Raw genomic sequence first — 19,223 nt, forward strand, 5'->3', positions numbered from 1 at the left:
GGGTCTTCTACCATATTGGATGCTGCAACTGGTGTTAGGAAAGCAGAGAGGAAGATGAGTCATTTATCTGTACATTTTTTATGACAAAACACAGAAGTTCCATTTAATCATAGAGGATTGCTTATTTTTCATTTACCTTCAAAAACCTTAAATCAATTTAGACTTAATAATGTAGATAATGACATTTTAATGACATTTGACAGCTCTACTGGTTGTATCCTCGAAATGTAACTAAAAATAGCAAAATTAGTAAGCATCTAATCTTGTTGAGTGGTAGTATTTTCACTCACATTGCTCCTGTACAATGTTATATAATCCAGCACAACAGTATGTTGTAATAATACATTTACAACAAACATCTTAAATTGGGACACTTGAAACACTGTGTTGAAATTTTATTGTAATATATTTGCAATGCTTTTACCACCACAGTTATAATAGATGAATTACATCTCTGCTAAGGTTGTATTTTCTAGGTTCAGTTTTTAATTTCCTTCTGAATCTGCATCAAAAACAGTAAATTCATATAAATATGCATTAAGATAGAGAATAAAAGAATAACTGAAACCTGGCAATAGGTATTTATAAAAGAGTGACCTATACGACTCAATTTGAGGAAACAATTTGATGGGTCTTTTTGGAGCAGCAGTGAAAAAAATTCAAAAAAAATGTCTGAAAACACTTGAAACAAGATTCACTGTACACCCATTTTATCTATTTTTGCACAGCTGTATTTTGCACTAATGATCACCATGACAATGGTAGCATGATGATGTAAAGTAAGTGTGGCATTAAATATATATATATTTTTTTTGTTTTTTGTTTTTTTTTATTGCTTAGGCACTGTCTTTGAAACTACAGGCCATTTAGCAAAACTCTACATACTGACCTCAAAACTGGTTCAATTCTGGCAAGGGACCTATGCTGTAGGTCATTCCTCCCTCTCTCTCTCCCTTCTTTTTCTGTGTGCATAGTGCCCAAGCTCTGATTTCTAAGTGAACTCATTATCTAAAAGTGTTTTCAAGTGTCAGTGTGGAAAGACAATAAGCAGAATAGTGTAGCAATGTAGAGACTAATGTTTACAGTTTTCCTAGAAGTGCATTATTAAGTTACTAACTGAGTTACACTGTTAGTGTTTAAGCATTCAGAAAAAACTGTTGCTAATTAGCACAAAACACAAAGTACAACTGAGGCTGATAGAAACATAATCATTTTTTCAAGTATTTGGTCATAAACCTAAATAGTGTTTTTTAAATAATTTTGTCAGGAGATCATAAAAAGGATTACAGTTTATCCTGAAGGGGGCATGAGTATATGTTCATGGCAATCTGAGACATTTTATTCAAACCCACATGCCATGCTTATAGTGGCACTAAAAGAAAAGTAATGGGATCACTAAAGTCATTATGTTTCATCCTTGGAGCACAAATATCTGTTCCAAATTTCATGACTCAATCCAGTAGTTGTTGACAAATTTCACTAAAAGACAGAAAACGTCACTGTGAAATGAAAGGACCATGCATGTGTCTAAATTTACAATCCATCCAGAAGTTGTTCAGATATTTCAGTCTGTACAGAAGTGGTACACTGACAGATACTGAGAGTCAAGCTGCTGGCTAGCAGATGAAGTTTTTCAAGTTGGGGCATGTCTTACATCAGGCCTCAAAGGATGATTATTTTCAATATTTTTAGAATATAACAAATAAAAACGCAATTGTTTAGTGGAGTGTCACGCCTTGCACGCATATAAGTGTCTTACACCCTGTGGCACTTGAGTACAGCGGACAGATGTTTGGGTTTTGTTTTTAGGTCAGTGTAATTTGGTCACATGATCGGTCACGTGACCCGAGAGAGGAAGCGAGAATGGATCCATGCATTGAACAAACCGCAGGATAGAGAGAGGGAGAGGGAGACAGCTGCTTGCTATGAGAGCCAGGGCCACTCACTATTACCTATATAGTAATAAAAAAACACAGCTGGCTGCTTAGAGTTTGAGCTTCATAAGTTATTTATTTAATTTTAAACAGTCAACATGGCGACGACAGAGCAGCAGGACTTCTCAGGTAACAAAACGCCGACACTCACTGAGCTTTTACTCAAGCATGTTACTGTGTTGTTAGTAAGTAAAGACTGTTTGTCTGGTAAACAGTTTTTATTTCTCTCCTGACTTAAACTACTTGTTCAGACTTTTGCGGTCTGAAATCGACCTGTTGTTCGTCGTTATTGAGACATTCACAGTATGACGGTCATCTGTGTTACTTTGCTGTGTTTTATGTTTTGCTCTGTCATCATCTTCTTCACATGAGTCATTAGTCATTAGCAGCCATTATCACCAAGTGTGATTTTCCAAAGCAACGATGTCAATACCAGTCATGACTCTACTATGTTAACTTATGTTGCTAAAGAGGGTTTTTGGTGGTGACCTAACCCAGAAAGTTCAGAAAAGGTGAAAACAGTAGCAGCTGTGCACCAAAAGCTAATGATCAGTATTTAAAGTGTTAAATCATATGTGTATGCTAATAATAATCGTCTTTTTGCCAGCCTGCTTGGGGAAGTGGATGGCGAGTTTACGTTTCAGTTTTGAACTGTTGGTCTAATGAAGATGAATTGATAAATGATTGGTTGATCGATCTAAATGTCATTAGCAACCATATATACAACAATCTGTGTATTAAGCGTTAAATTGTGTTTTCTCCTTTAAAAGATCAGTGTCCTTTTTATTGTAATAGTTTAGTTAATGGGTTATAGAACAGACTAGAAACCAACAACACCACAGCTGATTTGTTGATTGGCATAAAATGAATCAGGAAGTATTCTGATGATCGATTATTTGATTTTGAGTTGTTGTTGTTGTTTTTGTAGTTGTTTGTTTTTAGTCAATTCAGTTCAATTCAATAGCTATATTGTCATTGCACAACGAAATGATTTGCCCCCAGTGGCTAATAACATTTAAAAAGAATTAGCACAAGACAATATACATAAAACAACAATATACAATGAGACAAATAAAAGACACTTTGGATCAAAAAAAAGAGGACAATATAATTCTTGAATGTGACTCTCAGCTTCTCTCTGTTTTTACATCACTGTAGCTTTAATATCTTCGAGTTTTGGATTGTTGGTTGAACAGCTGACTCTAGAAAATAATGAGCAGAATAATAGATAATAAAATAATTGCTGGTGATCACAATAGACTAGAAGAAAGAAAATGCACACACTTAGATTTCATCAGCTGACTGATAATGAAATGACAGTTTCAGTTACTGTTTGATCTCTTTGTCTCTAAGTGATTAAGACCCACTCTCACATTAAGACTCAGATTTTGCACCACCATCAGCTGCCCTTCAGCAAATGAATGCTCTGACTCTTTCATGCATAATAATAGGGTGTAGTGCTTTGTCTTAAGCTCCTCTCATGCGTGGTTGAGTCTGCAGTTTTTCACAGGATTGTTGACGTGGTATAGATGTAGTACAGCTCCACTGAGTATCAAGTTCCTCATTCATGACCTTAGAAACACTTTTACCTTAATTTAAGATCCCATCATTAGCTTATTTAGACTGAGAGATTGTGTTGAATAAAGAAGACATTGAGTTAAGATATGTTTGTGGTAAAGATTTTTGAACATAACTCAACAGATTTAATACCAGTTTGTGTTTTTCTGGTCTGCTTTATGTTATGAGTGCAGACTAAGGACGTATATGGGTTCAAAAAGCTTCAGGTTAAAGGGTCAGTTCACCCAAATTCCAAAAATGTGACTTTCTAACTATAATATGCAGAAAGTTTTAAGACTCTTGAGATTTTTGCTGCTACCCCACTTGGGTTGTGGGTCAAATAAACTTAATTTATGGTGTTCAGACCACTGACAAAGCTGTTTTCTCAGTATAGTCCACTGTGAATAGATATCACTGGAAGTACAGTTTCTATCAAACCACAGTGAACTCTGCTCTACAGTACAAAAAACTATGTCTGTGCATCATCTTAAGTAAGTGGGATGTTGTGCTGTTCAGTTTTTGAAACAAATAACATACTATTTATGCCATCTGATAATAGCAGGGATAAGTAGGGAAATATGTTTTTTTTCATCAGTGTGTACATACACACAAACCAGAACATCATATCAGCATGTTATCTTACTATGTTATTTGAGCCGTTTCCTTTTTAAATAATAGATGGAGGTTTTGGACTCTCAACCTGTGGGTGGCCTCTTGCTGTGGACTGCCAGACCAGATGCATGCACTGATACAGACTTGTTGACAGGTTTTTGCTAACAATGATGATTTTGATTGACAGGCAGGAAGCTACATCAGCATTTCTGCAAGCAATCCACAGGTGGCGATAAACCAGAAAAGCCAGATATTTTCACAGATTTATTCAGTTTGAATGACTCAGTCTATAAGTGTCAAACCCGCCGCCGCTGTCATTGGCGTGCACCCACTTTTGTTTATCCGATTTCTATCTGCCGTGACGACTGATACACTACTCAGATCAAAGATACGCGCACGCCCGGCCTCGCACCTATTGTCTATGTAAAATGTTAAGTGTTTGCATTCTTTCTGTTTTTCATTCTTCTCACCGAGGCACGCAACCCCTGTCAAGGCCAGGTCACCTTGTGTCTGCCTCGTTTGGAGCCGAGTTAATTAAAATCCTGTCTCAGCAAACTCTGTCGACGCTAAGTGCTCATCTGGGTGTTTCATATGACATTTATATCACCCTAACAGCCAGAAATGATCACAACAACAGGTGTTTATTCATGTAGGAAGTGAATCCTGTATGTTTATATATAGGTTTGATTTACTGCATGGTAAAATGTCAGAATAAATCTCATTTCCCAAACTGAGTCATAAACAGTAAACATTTCAGTCAGATTTGACTTACAGATACTGTAAATGACAAACTTGAGACTTAGTTTAATTTAAAATGTATGATTATGCTTCATTAAAAGTCTGCTCTGTATTTTTTTTGTCCATATGAATTTAAGCCGTATTTGGATACGTAATATAAAGACATCATTTTGTCAACTAATCATAATGCAGAATATAAAGCTGTGATCACTACACACTAGTAAAGAGCTAAATATGAGGCACTAATGTTTTATGATGTATAAAAGTCTATATATTTTCAACTAGACAGAATGATGACTTGAAGTATAAGCCGAACAAAAAATGACTGAACTTCACTGATTTAACTTTGCACTCTTAATAACCTTGTCAGACTCACAATGGATCAGAGTAAATGCAGGAGAACCAGAGATATAATCTTTTACTTACAGTCTTTTTCCAAAACCTGGCATCTGTGTTACCCACAACACACCCCTGAAAGTCCTGTTACAGATTCAGGAGTGCTAGTCTGCCCACACTTGCAGAATTCAGCTCCAACACTCTGGAGCCGCAGAAAGCCTCTATTACCTTTTACATGCTAAATGATGTTAGATCTAAGCATGCTGAATAACAGGAAGACTTGACAAGATTTTGGAGATATGCCATTCCCAAACCTTTCTGTGTTATGAGTACTGTTGACCTTTCATCTTGTTTACACTTAGTTTAAACAAGATACTAATACTAATATTACTCATTTGCTTTTGCTTGTAATGTGATAGACAATATTCATTTAAGATAACAAAGATCGTTTTCAGTGAATTAGAGCCCTGACATTGTTCTGGAAATGCAAACACTGGTTTTGCTGACTGATATCAAAACACATATCATTTCCTGTCTCTTCCCATCAGCCACCATGACTCACACATAGTCAAGTGTGTTTTTATATGTCCAGTGTGGCCAGCTGCTCTCACAAAGTCACATTTCACATCAGGCTAGCTGAACTTTTGTAAATGCATCTGAGTACATTATGGGTAAACATGTGGAACTATTTTACCGGAAGAGAAAAGACAAAATGATGTAAAAATATAATGAGACAAATAAAGAAAAATCGGCATAGGTGTCATCTGAATTCTGCGCGCTTAGATTGTGAGGACCTGATATTATACTACTAATAATAATGAACTCTATTTGCATGTTTCTCTTGTTTCACTTCTCATTTCCATCTGAGGAATGTGCTCAGCTTGTTGTTCACACTGCTGACTTATTGCGTCTGTTTGGATTTTTCCTGACTTGCAGTTTATCTGAACTTGCACATGACATAATGAAAATTGGGAGTATCCCATGTCTGCCAAAGGAAAAAGCAGTAATCACATGCTCTAAAGTCATATTTTAGTGCAGGATGGACAAGTGTAATCACAGTTTTGAGTTTTTATTTGCCATCCCAACAAGTCATGTCTTTATTGTAAAGAGGGTGAATAAACCAAGTGACTCTGTTCTTCATTGTTTCTTTATGGCAGCCTGGTCCAGCCACTAAAACATGTGATAAGTCTTAAGCATGATTAGCCTGATTAGTGATTCATGGCTCGCCTACAAGATATGGTCAGTTTGTGTTAAGACTTGACACACTGACCTAAAACTTTGTCACAGAACATAAATTATCTTTCGGTCTTCTGACTTCGAAAGATTACATATAAGGGCGTTCTTAGGAGACAGTTTCAGAGAAAATGTGTTCATTGCTGAGTTTGAGGAATAACATCTATCAGCCTACTTCCAGAAAAGTGCAGGAGGAACATTTCAGAGAAGCTCTCAACTGATCTTATGATTAATCTCATTTATGTTCTGAGCCACAACAACCAATCAGAGACACAGATTACCCGACATCTGCCATATTTATTTGCAAACACATCAAATTTGAATTAAAAATAAGTTTTAATGTGAAATGTAAAATTAAGAATACATCTATTAGAATGTAATATTTTAATAAAATAAATAGAAACTGGGTGAAATGGAATCTATATAAGATATTATGAAATATGCCCACTGATGTTTTTCTACAGTCCCTGCAAAACAGAAGGTGCTCACGTCCATATGTACTGCAGTCATCTCAAGAGGCCTGTAGAGCTCTCTTAAATCTATGAGCATTTTTAATAAGAGATATTTATTGTTAAGTCTGCAAATAGGAGTAAAAGTAAAGGACATATTTATTTGATAAATTCAGGCCATGATGCCCACAATATCTTTTCCCTGCACCATACTTTTTCAAACCCATTCTTTTAAGTTGATCTTTATAGTTAAATAGTTAAATCAGTGCACACAGTATGCAGTGTTGCACATGATAATAGTTCATAAACAATAAAACACCAATAGTTAATGTTAATTAATTGTTGTTTAGTGTTGACAAACAGATTATATTTTTTAAACTACCATCACTGGATTAATTGGCTTTATGATTCCTTTAAGATTGTGCTAATGTTCCACCATGTCTTTACCATTATCCCTTAGTTAGCACCTGTGGCTACTGTGGTATTCAGCAAAAGTGACAAATACATTTCATATATATTTTTATTTTCTGTTGGTTTCTATTGATTATGAGATTGTGTCAGGGTTGATTTGGTTTAGTGTTATGTTGTTGTGTGTGTCTATGACCGAAAAGTTTCAGTTTTATTAAGTGTAGAGCAGACTGTGTGCAGGAATTCAACACCTCTCATTCAATAATCAAAATTATATGATATACACTTTACTACAGACAACCCATTTTCATAATTCCAATTGAAAATGACAAATACTGTCATGTACTCCTTTTTTAAAATTGAGTTTGTATGTGTATGTTGTTTTATTTGATTTGTTTTATTTAATTTAACATTGGTACAAGGATCCAGAGAAAGTTCCTCTATATGTGTTGTTATTGAAAGTTATGAAAGCTGAAGAGAGGCTGTTCAGGCTCGAGCACACGTGTGGTGCTGACAGGATGCTGTCGCTGGATGCAGTCAGTGTTAGTGAGTCAAAGGTCAAGTCAAGTTTTGCAAGAGAGGAAGGCTAGACTTAGGCTCAGCACTCGTGAAAACCAGCTCCATTCATGTGATTCATGCTTTCCATTGCACCCAGTTAAACTCCCAACAGTTGGACTGCACAATAGAGGCTCTTGTCCTGCTGCTTGTCTCCCAGTTTTTCCAAATCTCTTTATTTTGTGGACATTTGACATTTATTATCTCCCTGATGTGCATTAGTGCAACAGCCTTGTGATCCAGCTCTTTTTCTTCATACCTCATGTGATGTGTGTATTGTTTTTTGTAGATATGACTTATGATGTATTATCACGTGTTTGCTTCAACCTGTTCTTGTTTAAGGAAAGAAAATCACAATAATTGAAATATAAAATCGCAATACTTGGTAAAATCGAATCTCAATACTTGTTTAATCAGAATCGCAATTTAAATTGAATCGTGACCCAAAATCGTTAGAGAATCGAATCGGCACAAAAGGATATCGGCCCAGCCCTACACCTCATGGTTTCATTATTAGCTGCAATTAAATCCCAGTTTCATAGCAGTTGTGACAACAGAGGGCTGTCACTTTCTCAAAAAGTGCAATTTGAACAACAGAGAATGAATACATGACTCATCTAAACCCTGTTCTTGAAACTGACATTAATCGTTAATCATGTGTGCTGCCTCACTTTAAGTTAAAAGCTAACATGTGACTTCAGATTGTATATCCTGGTAACTACAGTACCCTTAGCAAAAAGTAGTATACTAGAAGTTAATTTTATTAAGTATGCTTGTGTATAAGTATAAGTATAGCAAGTATACAACGGACCATGTACTTGTAGTATACTAGAAAGTTTACTAATTTAATACCTCTTCGGATAAACAGTCATCTTTCTGTGGTTAAAGTGATGGTTCGGCGTAATTTTGACCTAGCGTCATATGCACCATTATGTCTATCTAAACACCCCCTCACCCTTTTTTTAAAATTTGGTCGCAAATTAGTGGAGTTAGAGCTATCAGCCGAATGGCTTAGTACAGGCGCTGATGGGACCAACAGTGTATCTGGTAAATGACCCCACTAATAATGCCTGGATTGTTATCAAACTTCTACAGTAATACAAATAGGGTCTTTACTCATAAATCAGCTTCATTCACTTATTAACCAGAAATTGAATTCATACATCAGTTTAAAGTGTCTGAGTACTGTTAAAGTATTAATTGAGCACTTCTTAGCATTCCCAATGAAGTTAATTTCTTTAACTTGACATCACATTCAACATTTTTATGAGAATTGTTGTTTTGTTTTTCTTTTCTTCCAGTACGACGAGGCCCGTCCAACTCGGTGACTTACTACGGGTCCACAGACAGCAGCGGCGAGCATGACCATCACAGTCACAGTCATGGCAACAACCATATCAACCATCGGTTACCCACAGCGATGGCAGGTCATTGGGTTGCAGCCAGTCCGGAAGAAGAGGCTCTTCGCAGGAAGTTAAAATACTTTTTCATGAGTCCTTGTGATAAATATCACGCCAAGGGCCGCAAACCTTATAAACTGATCCTACAGCTGCTGAAGATCGTTATTGTCACAGCTCAGGTGCATATGTTACCTCTTTATCTTTTATTACTCTTTCTTTCTCATGACAGGATTATTTTTCATAATCAGGCTTCAGAGGAGGCTGTATTGCACATATTTCTTCTGTCCTCATAAAAACACTTTCTGCCCATGTGCTGTTTTAAATGTCTCTTGTCATATTTCACTTTTTAAGATTCAAGTTCTTCTTGAGCTTGACTGAACATGTTGGGTTTACTGAAATTTTTTATTTTATATTATAAAACTGTTAACTCTTTGACAGGAGGGCAAAGTGCTGTTTTATATCTGTTGTTTAGTTAATCTGGCATTTATGTAGCTGGACTGGACTGGTTTTTATATCACTGAGAGTGACCTAGAAAACTGATTTATATATTATCATTGCCTTAGTGCTGTGGTAGTGGAACCCATATAAATATAAATATTGTAGTCAGACATTTATACAATTATATTTTGTTTATTGGACAGGGTCAGTGCATTATTATAGCACAGTTTTAAACACATATCCTCACGATTTCATTCCTCCTCCATAATACATCTCACTCTTCTCTTTCCTTTTCCTTTGACCTATAACCTTTAACACCCTCCTCTCTTTGCTGCAGTTGGTGCTGTTTGGCCTCAGTAACCAGGTGGTGGTGACCTTCAAGGAGGAGAATACCATGACCTTCAAGCACCTCTTCCTCAAAGACTATGACGACTCTTCAGATGACTTTGCTGTTTACACGCAACAGGAAGTCTACGATCACATCTTCTATGCAGTGGAGCAGGTAGGTCCCTGTGGAAATCAGTCAAGTTTTATATCAGTCAGTTAAATTGGTGGCTGCATGATCCTGTTTTTTTGCCACAATTTAGGGTTTGATTTATTATTGATGTTAAAATGAATTTTTTACATGCAATCTTTATAGGTTTATAACAGTGCAACCTGGCATGCCCATTGAAGATATGAGCATATATTATATGAGGCAAGGGAAATTGCACACAAGAAAAATGAGAACAAGAACATGTGTCACAACTGAGAAACTTTTTTTTATCAGGGTGTGTCAAAGTATTGCCTACAAATCTCCCCCATGCTATTTATGTCCTCACTCAGAACTTGGTCACAGTTAGTGGTTTGGAATAAATAATGCACATGTTCCTTACGAAACTGCAGGATGATAAAAATATCAGCTCATAAAAGCCAGGTGACCTTGGTGGAACTGTGCCCACATGAGAAAATACACATTTTGTATTGGGTAGCAACAATATATCTAATATAGATTATGGCTTCTATCAGATATGAACAGTTAAGTTTTGAACAATTTTTATTTTGTATGAATTTTGCACACATATAGCAGTTTCATTTGCAAAAATTAGCTACATTAGACACTAGACGTCATGAACCACGGCTAAAATGTAGTGGAGATAAAGGGATTGAGGGTATGTTAAGTGTTTGTAGTATTTTTATTTGAGTACAATTCTAACATGCTCACAATGGCAGTGCTAACATGTTGATGTTTAGCAGGTAATATGGTTAGCATATTAGTTTGAGGTGTTAACATGCTAACATTTGCTAACGAACTAAATACAAAATACAGTTAGGCTCATGGGAATGTCATTCGCTTTGTAGGTAGTTGGTCAAAAAACAAATAATTGGACAACTAAACATTTGAACCTGATGACGGTGCTAGAGGAGAAATTGAGACATTTTACTCTGGCGCAACCACCATTTTGACTTTCTGGGTCCAAGGAAAAGTCAGGGTTCACCAAAATATACATTAGGATGCAACATCTGGAAACCATGAAAGTCTGTACCAAATTATGTGCCTAACTAATCAGATGGCGGTGGAGATATGTCGATGATGTAATAGAGGGACACTAAAAAGGAAATAACTGGTGAAAATGTAAGTTGGGTGGATGGTGGTGTTATAGTGCGTATTGTAATGACCCACAAAAAAATACTGGGTACCTGTAAACTCTCAGTAATGTATTGTGCCCTTACTCAATTTAATCCTATCAAGAACACTGACAGGGTGGCCGACTGCTCTGTGACGTTTGATGACCATGAATAACCAGTATGAAAAAATGCTGCATACTGGTTAGCAGGGTTTATATCACAGAACCTGACACTATGAGCACAGATGTACAAAGTCTGAGTTTTTAGAGAAAATAGGGAGAGTGTAAAGGCAGTTTTGTGTCTATTTTGAACATGTCAAAACTCTTAGTCTCCTCTAATCCTCTCTCCAGTATTTAGCCTTACCAGAGACCACAGTGGGACGCTACGCATACGTCTATGATGTTGGTGTGAATGGCAGCGCGCTCTCTCTCTGCCAACAGTACTACAAGAAGGGACGTATTGACCCAGCTAACGACACCTTCAGTATAGACCCTCGCATCATAACAGGTACATGAACTACACTTTACGATGTGAAGGAGACATTTACATTGACATTGTTAGCAGTGCTAGAAAGCTGAAAACATTTTCTCTGTGTGACAATGGGTATGAACAGCAAATCACAGGAGATATGTATCAGGGTATGTTATACAGTGTGTGGAAGAATTGATTGAGGATTAATTGTCACATAAAGAGCACGATGAGCATTGGTGCCATTGTGTGTTAACCAGAGCAGCTGTTATCTCAGTCAAGATCACTGAAAAACAATTGATCGCTTCCCTTTTACTCTAAAACACACATGCAAAAGGCTGATAGTGCCACAGAGGTAGACCAAATGAAGAATAAATGCTTCTAAGGCTGCCTCATGAATAGTTTAGTTTGTTGTCTGAGGGGTCAATACAAGCAAATTCTTTTACACATTTAAACATCTGAGTAGGACAAATGTATGAGGCTTCATTCTGGCTTTAAGTAGCTGCCAGAGCTTAAGTGTATTCTCAAACTAAGCTTTTTATAAAATAAACACAATCCCAGTCAGAGAAGGTGTGTACCCTCAGAGTTTCTTACTACCTCATATGAATGTGTTTGAGTTTAATTTGACCAAAGACCAACAGTGGAAACAAGCTTGTAGTAAAATCTTATTTCCCCTCATGTCACATGTTAAGTACCTTTTTGTTTGATCTGCTTCCAATAATTCTGATAAGATTTCTTACTTTTTCACACATTTTATGCTTTATTCAATATGTACTGTATACAGAAATTAATATTAATTCATAAGCAATAAATATTGTGTTTCCTGCCTCTTCTTGATTGTACCTCAGTACAGTGTTTACTTAATATGACATTTCTCTGTGTGGTCCCCTCTATCTTCAGACTGTATAGGTGTGGACCCTCTGGCAAAGCCTCCAGGTCCACTAACAAACAACTACAAGAACTTTACGCTCAAGTTCTACAAGTAAGGCTTCATTTTTCTCATGGCTCCAACTGTATTTGGCCTCTGTCGGTGAGATTATCTCTATAGTATCTGATGACATTCAGTGAGTCACTTATCTCTGCTGCACACACACACCCAAGCATTTGTGCAAGAACACTGACAGGTTTCAAAACAAAAACACACACACAGAGCTATGTATAGTTTCTCATCCTGCTTCATTGTGGTTTTGGTCATCCTTCCAATAACATTAAATACCAACTTCTGCCTCTCTGTCTGATTCTTTCTCAGTTTCTAATCATGTGTTTGTTCTTTTGTTCTTTCAAGGTTCATTAATGTCACCATAGAGTTTCAGCTGAAGGCGATTAACATACAGACCATCATCAACAATGAGATCCCAGACTGCTACACTTTTTACATAACAGTGAGTGAAACACTTCCCTGTTTGGTCCAAAGGTAATACACGTGTAATAAAGTTTGATCTATTCAGCAGCAAGAATAGCTTTTTCACGTTTTCATGAAAATTACAGTTCTTTGTTGTTTTTTTTTTTACTTCTTCATAAATAAAAGCTTGATGCTTAAGGTTCTGATTATTTGGGTAATGGTCAAAAATTGAGTAGAATTAGAAGAGATGTAAAAGAGACTGATTGGTCAAGCTATTATCAGTTATAATCGAGTGCATTGATTATTTCAGTTGTTCTGATACCTCCAACCCAGACATTTGGTTCAGTCAGCCTTCTTCAGGTAGAGGAGAACATATCTGCACCTCTGCCAGGCTGTTCAATGAACCTAACAGTAGCCTTTGACGACATCTCTCCACAGAAAGATACATACTAAAAAATATAAGAGGAAATCAACATACTCAACACTCTCAGATTTCTATAAATATACTTAACTTAAACATTGTTGTATGAAATACTACGGTTTTAGAATATATGAATTGTCTGCTGGTCTCCTCTCTCCTACAGATAGTGCTGGACAACAAGTCTCACAGCGGCAAGGTGAAGATCCGACTACAAAACCAGGCGTCCATAAAGGAGTGTAAAGACCCAAGCGTCTCCGGACATGGTGAGACCAGATGAGTGAATGGATGGTGCTCTTAAAAATAAGGAGAAAAGCATGAAACATAAGAGCAGTCACATTGATACAGCAGCAGTAGTATGCAAGTGAAAGATGACACTGATCTGGTAGCAAGCTGGCAAAGATGTGAAGAAAAATTTGCAAATCTGTTTAAAGCAGGAAGTGTCACTGTATGAAGTCAGGTTTTGCTGCTGTTGCATCAAAATGAAAGACTGCCAACAGTTCTGCTTTTTCCTCTTTTAAATCCCCAGCTGAGAATTATGCCCGTGTGGCGTTTGATGTCGCTGTGGCTCTGGTGTGCATATTGTCACTGCTGCTGTGTGGACGCTCCATACTGCGAGGCGTCACCCTGCAACAGGTAAGGGGGAGTCTGTTACAACCAAAGGACATCAAAACATCACAGAATAAGATGTTCACAGTTTAGTTGGTGGGCTAAGATCATTGTTCATCATCCCCTTTATGTGTCACTATAAAGCTCTCACTGCACGGATGCCTCATGTTTCAAGTTTGGCTCATTCTTCTCTGTCTGTGTGTTTCTCAGGAGTATGTGCAGTTCTTCAGGGAGAGTCTAGATCGAAAAGTGTGCTGGGCAGATCGTCTGGAGTTCATTAATGGCTGGTTCATCCTCCTCATCATAAGCGACATGTTCACTATCACTGGCAGTATCATCAAAATCGGCATTGAGTCTAAGGTACGTCCTTTTCTTGTACTTGGTTACATGAAGATCTGCCATGTGTTCTTTGTCAAACTATAATCTTTTCTTCTCTTTTGACAGAATATGTCCTCCTATGACTTATGTGGCATCCTCTTGGGGACCTCCACTCTCTTGGTGTGGGTGGGAGTCATTCGCTACCTCACTTTCTTCCAGAAGTACAATGTAAGTCACAGACATGCTGGTGTGCATCAACTGATTGTGTTGCTGTTATTAAGCATCTGATTTAATAACTTGTCCAAAGGTGAGAAAATGTTCCTCTTAATGTGTTGATATAATGTGATACATCCTTGTTAATCTAATCTCTGTCTGTTCTCTCGCATCGTAATCTGATCTGTGTAATGTCTCTAGATCCTGATCGTGACACTTCGAGCAGCGTTTCCCAATGTGATTCGGTTCTGCGGCTGTGTGGCTGTCATCTATCTGGGCTACTGCTTCTGTGGCTGGATCGTTCTAGGACCGTACCATGTGAAGGTGAGAAAAGTAAAACTCTTTTAGACAAGAATGGGATCACGTGATGCAGTAAAACCATTTAAGTCTTATTAAAATTTTACTTTTTTATTTAATTGTTTCAAACTGTCCCTTCACTTGTAACTTTGTCTCTTTAACTACAAATAATACTCACCATTTGTCTTTAGATGTATTGTGTATTTTGAAATTGAAATTTTTTTTTGTCTGTAAATAATTACACAAACAATTTGGCCTTCTTTCAGTTCTTCAGTTCTTTGAAGGATTTCCTCTTAGAGCCATTTGTAAACATTGTTTACTGTAATGTGAGTCTGAAGTTCATTGTCATTTCTTAACATTTGCAGAGGTTTGATTGAGCTGTTTTCTTTCCCTCAGTTTCGTTCTCTGTCCATGGTATCGGAGTGCCTCTTCTCCCTCATTAATGGGGATGACATGTTCGTGACGTTCTCAGAGATGCAGGAGAGCAGCACTCTGGTGTGGCTATTCAGCCAAGTTTACTTGTACACCTTCATCTCCCTCTTCATCTACATGGTGCTGTCGCTCTTTATCGCTCTCATCACTGGAGCCTACGAGGCCATCAAGGTATGGAATGAGGTTTATTTAAACCATGTTTATTGTGTATATCTGTATATCTGACTACTCAACATTAAATAAAAACACATATCATTAATTCACAACATTCACATGTAACACAACCAAACAGGATAAAAATCAACAACATTGTATTCTCATTTATTTCCTCAGCAACAAACCCAGGAACCCATACACATCACAGACCTGCACGCCTTCATAGCAGAGTGTACAGACGCACCGAGCTCTGGGAAGTTCAGAGGTTTGGAGACCTCACCGTGCTCCTTCTTCTGCTGCTGTGACAGGTGAGAAGGGAAATTAGATTAACATAAGTGATTTATCTGCAGTGTCTTATGAGACACAGCAGGTGATATATCTACAAGGACAGAATGATTGTACTGTAGTAATTATATTTTGATTAAACAGCAAGTGATTACAGACAGTAGATGAAAAGCATGGAAGGGAAAAAACTGGTTAACCGGGTAACAGAGCTGTTTACATGCTCACTACAATATTTAACTCAAGTGGAAGTCATGGATCTCAGTTGTGTTGTTGTTGTTGTAAACTAAGAAATACAGCTCTGTATCTAGCTTAACCACAATACATGTTTAAGGAAATTAAAAAACAGTTTCACCACACCAGAAATTTATCAAAATTGGTTACGAAGGTTTCACGTAATCATGGAGATCAGGTTTGTCACTCTTCATAAGAACAGATGACTATTATACAAAAAATCATGACTGTTGGGTATTTTTACTTATTACTCATCTTTCTTAAATTTCCCACAGAACAACCACTTACGAAGATGTCCTGTTGGTGAACTGAAGTTGGCCTCAGTGACATCAGATGCTTCACTAGCCCCCCCTGCTGACCACAGGGATACACTGCACACTCCTGACACCCAGAGTCTTTGTACTTTACCACCATATCTGGGTCAGAACTCAGCACTCGTCTTACAAAGGAGTCGCCATCAGTTGGACCAGCCCCCTGTAGAAGGAATGTGTAACTTATTTTCCTGTTGTTGACTCCATGGAGAAGAAACTGAAGCCTGAAGAAAGACTGAACCTTCCCTCTTTGTAAAGAGGAAACTGCTATTTCATGGATGACTTAAGCATAGACATTTCAATGTCTCATTCAGACAGCCCTTGTTGGTTTTTTTAATACAGTATGTTCTTTCTTATGTATTTGATAACGCACAATGCTGAATTGGCAACAGGACCTGTTGCCAAGATACCAAGTTTGGTACTAGTGCCATTATGAGGAGCAGTGAGCAGTGCATAAATGCTGCTGACTGTTCTTCATTTTTATATTGTTCTTTTTTTTCAGATTTCAAATTATATGAAAAAATAGGTTACCTTGTGAGGACAGAGTTCTTAATTTGAGACACTTCACAACATATCCAAGAAATTGAATCCATCAGTCTGTGGTGGAGGTTGTAAATTTATAACCTGATGCACCAGATGGTTTGTTACACCGTACCACTTGTGAAGTGGAAACTGTTAGGAAAAGGGCAGACACTTTCAAAAAATGTCTGTCTATCAAATCGTACAAGGCAGCTGGATTCGCAACACTGATTTGTCCAAACCACTGGTAGTTTGGACAGAAGCACATAACTTGAAGACTGACTAAATGGATTCTTGCCTCATGTTGTGATCTTGCGAATCCAGCGACCTCTCAAAGGTAAGTTAATTTATAGATGGAGGGTAAATCCACCTTCTAGTAGTCTCTTTTTTACACAATCAGGGTGAAGATCTCAGAAAACAGGACCACAAACAGACAGATGAGGTCTCAGGTGTGGTATTGATTTGTTTTCTCTGTGAGTTGCACCTACAGTATAATGTTTCAGACAGCACACACCTGTTGCCTTCGTGTTGTTTGTTCATCAATGTGCTGGGTTGCTGTTATAGATTGTGCAATGCATTGCTTTTATCCAAGTAATGATCGATATAATAGAATGCACTCACTCACTAATGAAGCACTCAGCCTTGCCTATGGTTAGCTACGACAGGGAGTGCTGTTCCCCAGATCCATGTGCATGTTTCTTTAATGATGCCAAAGTACATTATGAAAAACAAAGAGTCCATCCGTTGTCTAGATGTCCGAAATGTTGACCTCCTTTTCAATTCAATTTCTGATGGCCATCAACGAATTGTATCTGACTTGTTTAAGAAGAAAAAGCCTTGACTTGCCTTGTTAAATGTGGTCCAGGGTAGATAAAAAGAGGACAATTTAATAATAGAAACTTATTTGTAGCTCTGTAGAAATGTCATGTCATATTAACTCATAGTGCTTTTTAGTCTGTTAACTTTGTTAACTTTATAATGAATTGTTTTTGTTTTTCTTTGTACCTCATGAAACGCACAATAGTTAAGAGTTATTCATACAAGACTCCAGAGGGTATTTTTTTAGTAGTTCAATAGTTTATTTCTTTAGTGAAGAAGAGATGATCTATTGTCCAAGCATTAATCTGTCTTCTACTATGCTGATGGACTTTGGATCTAGATGGCAGAGCTGTGCAGAGTGTAGCCATGGCCTTAACTTAAACATGACATGCATGCATATATTATCTAGTATTACCTAGATCTTCCTTCCCACAGTGAGCAGGTATCATGTTTTTTATACAAATAAGCTGTACTTGAACAAAATGAAACATAGTTGTCATATATGTTGCCATTCTACTGATTAAAGATTCCTGTATAATCTTTCACAGTAAAGTTCATTTCATTATATATCATAATCAATGATTATGATTGAGGAGGCCATCTTCTGTTCACATCTCCCCAATGGAAGATCGTCATGTCTCATACATGGCCGTAGCACCTCTGAAATGTCAGAAGAGGGAGTAAGTGATTCGTATTCCCATACAGGAAGTGGGAGTTGATTTTTGTGGCTACTTTTGCTGGCAGAGATGCATGAAGATTTTAGAGGAAATACAATTAAAGTCGTTTAATTCAACACATGCACGGTCATGCACAGCTGTTGTGAGTGCCCTGTATGTTGACTCTACAGCACAAAGCTCTCACAGAAGGGAAATTACAATTCTGAATCTTCTTTTTTCAGAGCAGTCCAATATGATGAGCTCATTTCCTGCTTATTGAGCTTCCCAGGCGCCGCTTGGCAGCTGATCTAGCACATCTTTGCCTTCCACCCACTTAACCTAATATCATCATACATTATGTGCTGAGCTGAAGATGCCTCGATGGTTCATGACTGACTGAACCGCAGGAGTGAGAAAGACCAGAGTTGACATTTGAATGTACTTGTTAGTTGGTTAACAGGGCAAATTTTAATCATTTCCTGGGTCTGAGGTGATGTGTTCCTGCAGAAGCTGCTAATGATTTATCAGCTATAGTTTGATTATGCTGATGTCAGGTATAGTCCTTAGTTGGAGCTAGTTTGACTTCAGCATTTAATCAATTGTGACTGACTGAACGTCTTTTATATTAACAAAGCACTTCAGATCAAACATGCAGGCTTGCAGCAGCAACAGTTTCCTTTTTCCTGTCTGATATCTAACATATTGATGTCACTGCACCTCCAGTTGCTAAATTTGTGTTTGGTGTGTCAGTCTTTTTGTCCGTGTGTGTGGCCTTGCAGAGTTTGTTTTGTGCCACAGGCAGTGTGTGCAGCTGTCTTCACTACAAGGTGTTTGGGCAGATGGGACAGCAGACCACACGAGAGAAACAGCTTTAAAGAGGG

General features: G+C 37.5%; 1 protein-coding gene across 1 annotated transcript; it reads left to right on the top strand.

Annotated features, from left to right (window-relative positions):
• Positions 1-1,886: 1,886 nt before the first annotated feature.
• Positions 1,887-18,221, top strand: mcoln1a (mucolipin TRP cation channel 1a). The gene is made up of 14 exons (XM_053325195.1): positions 1,887-2,063; positions 9,124-9,401; positions 9,998-10,162; positions 11,619-11,775; positions 12,637-12,718; positions 13,022-13,118; positions 13,663-13,762; positions 14,026-14,132; positions 14,316-14,465; positions 14,550-14,651; positions 14,838-14,960; positions 15,330-15,536; positions 15,699-15,829; positions 16,313-18,221. The coding sequence occupies exons 1-14, from the start codon at positions 2,033-2,035 to the stop codon at positions 16,347-16,349; spliced, it is 1,767 nt and encodes a 588-aa protein (XP_053181170.1). The 5' UTR covers positions 1,887-2,032; the 3' UTR covers positions 16,350-18,221.
• The last annotated feature ends 1,002 nt before the right edge of the window (positions 18,222-19,223 follow it).

The sequence above is a fragment of the Scomber japonicus genome, chromosome 2, assembly GCF_027409825.1.
Source record: "Scomber japonicus isolate fScoJap1 chromosome 2, fScoJap1.pri, whole genome shotgun sequence".
Lineage (NCBI taxonomy): Eukaryota > Metazoa > Chordata > Actinopteri > Scombriformes > Scombridae > Scomber > Scomber japonicus.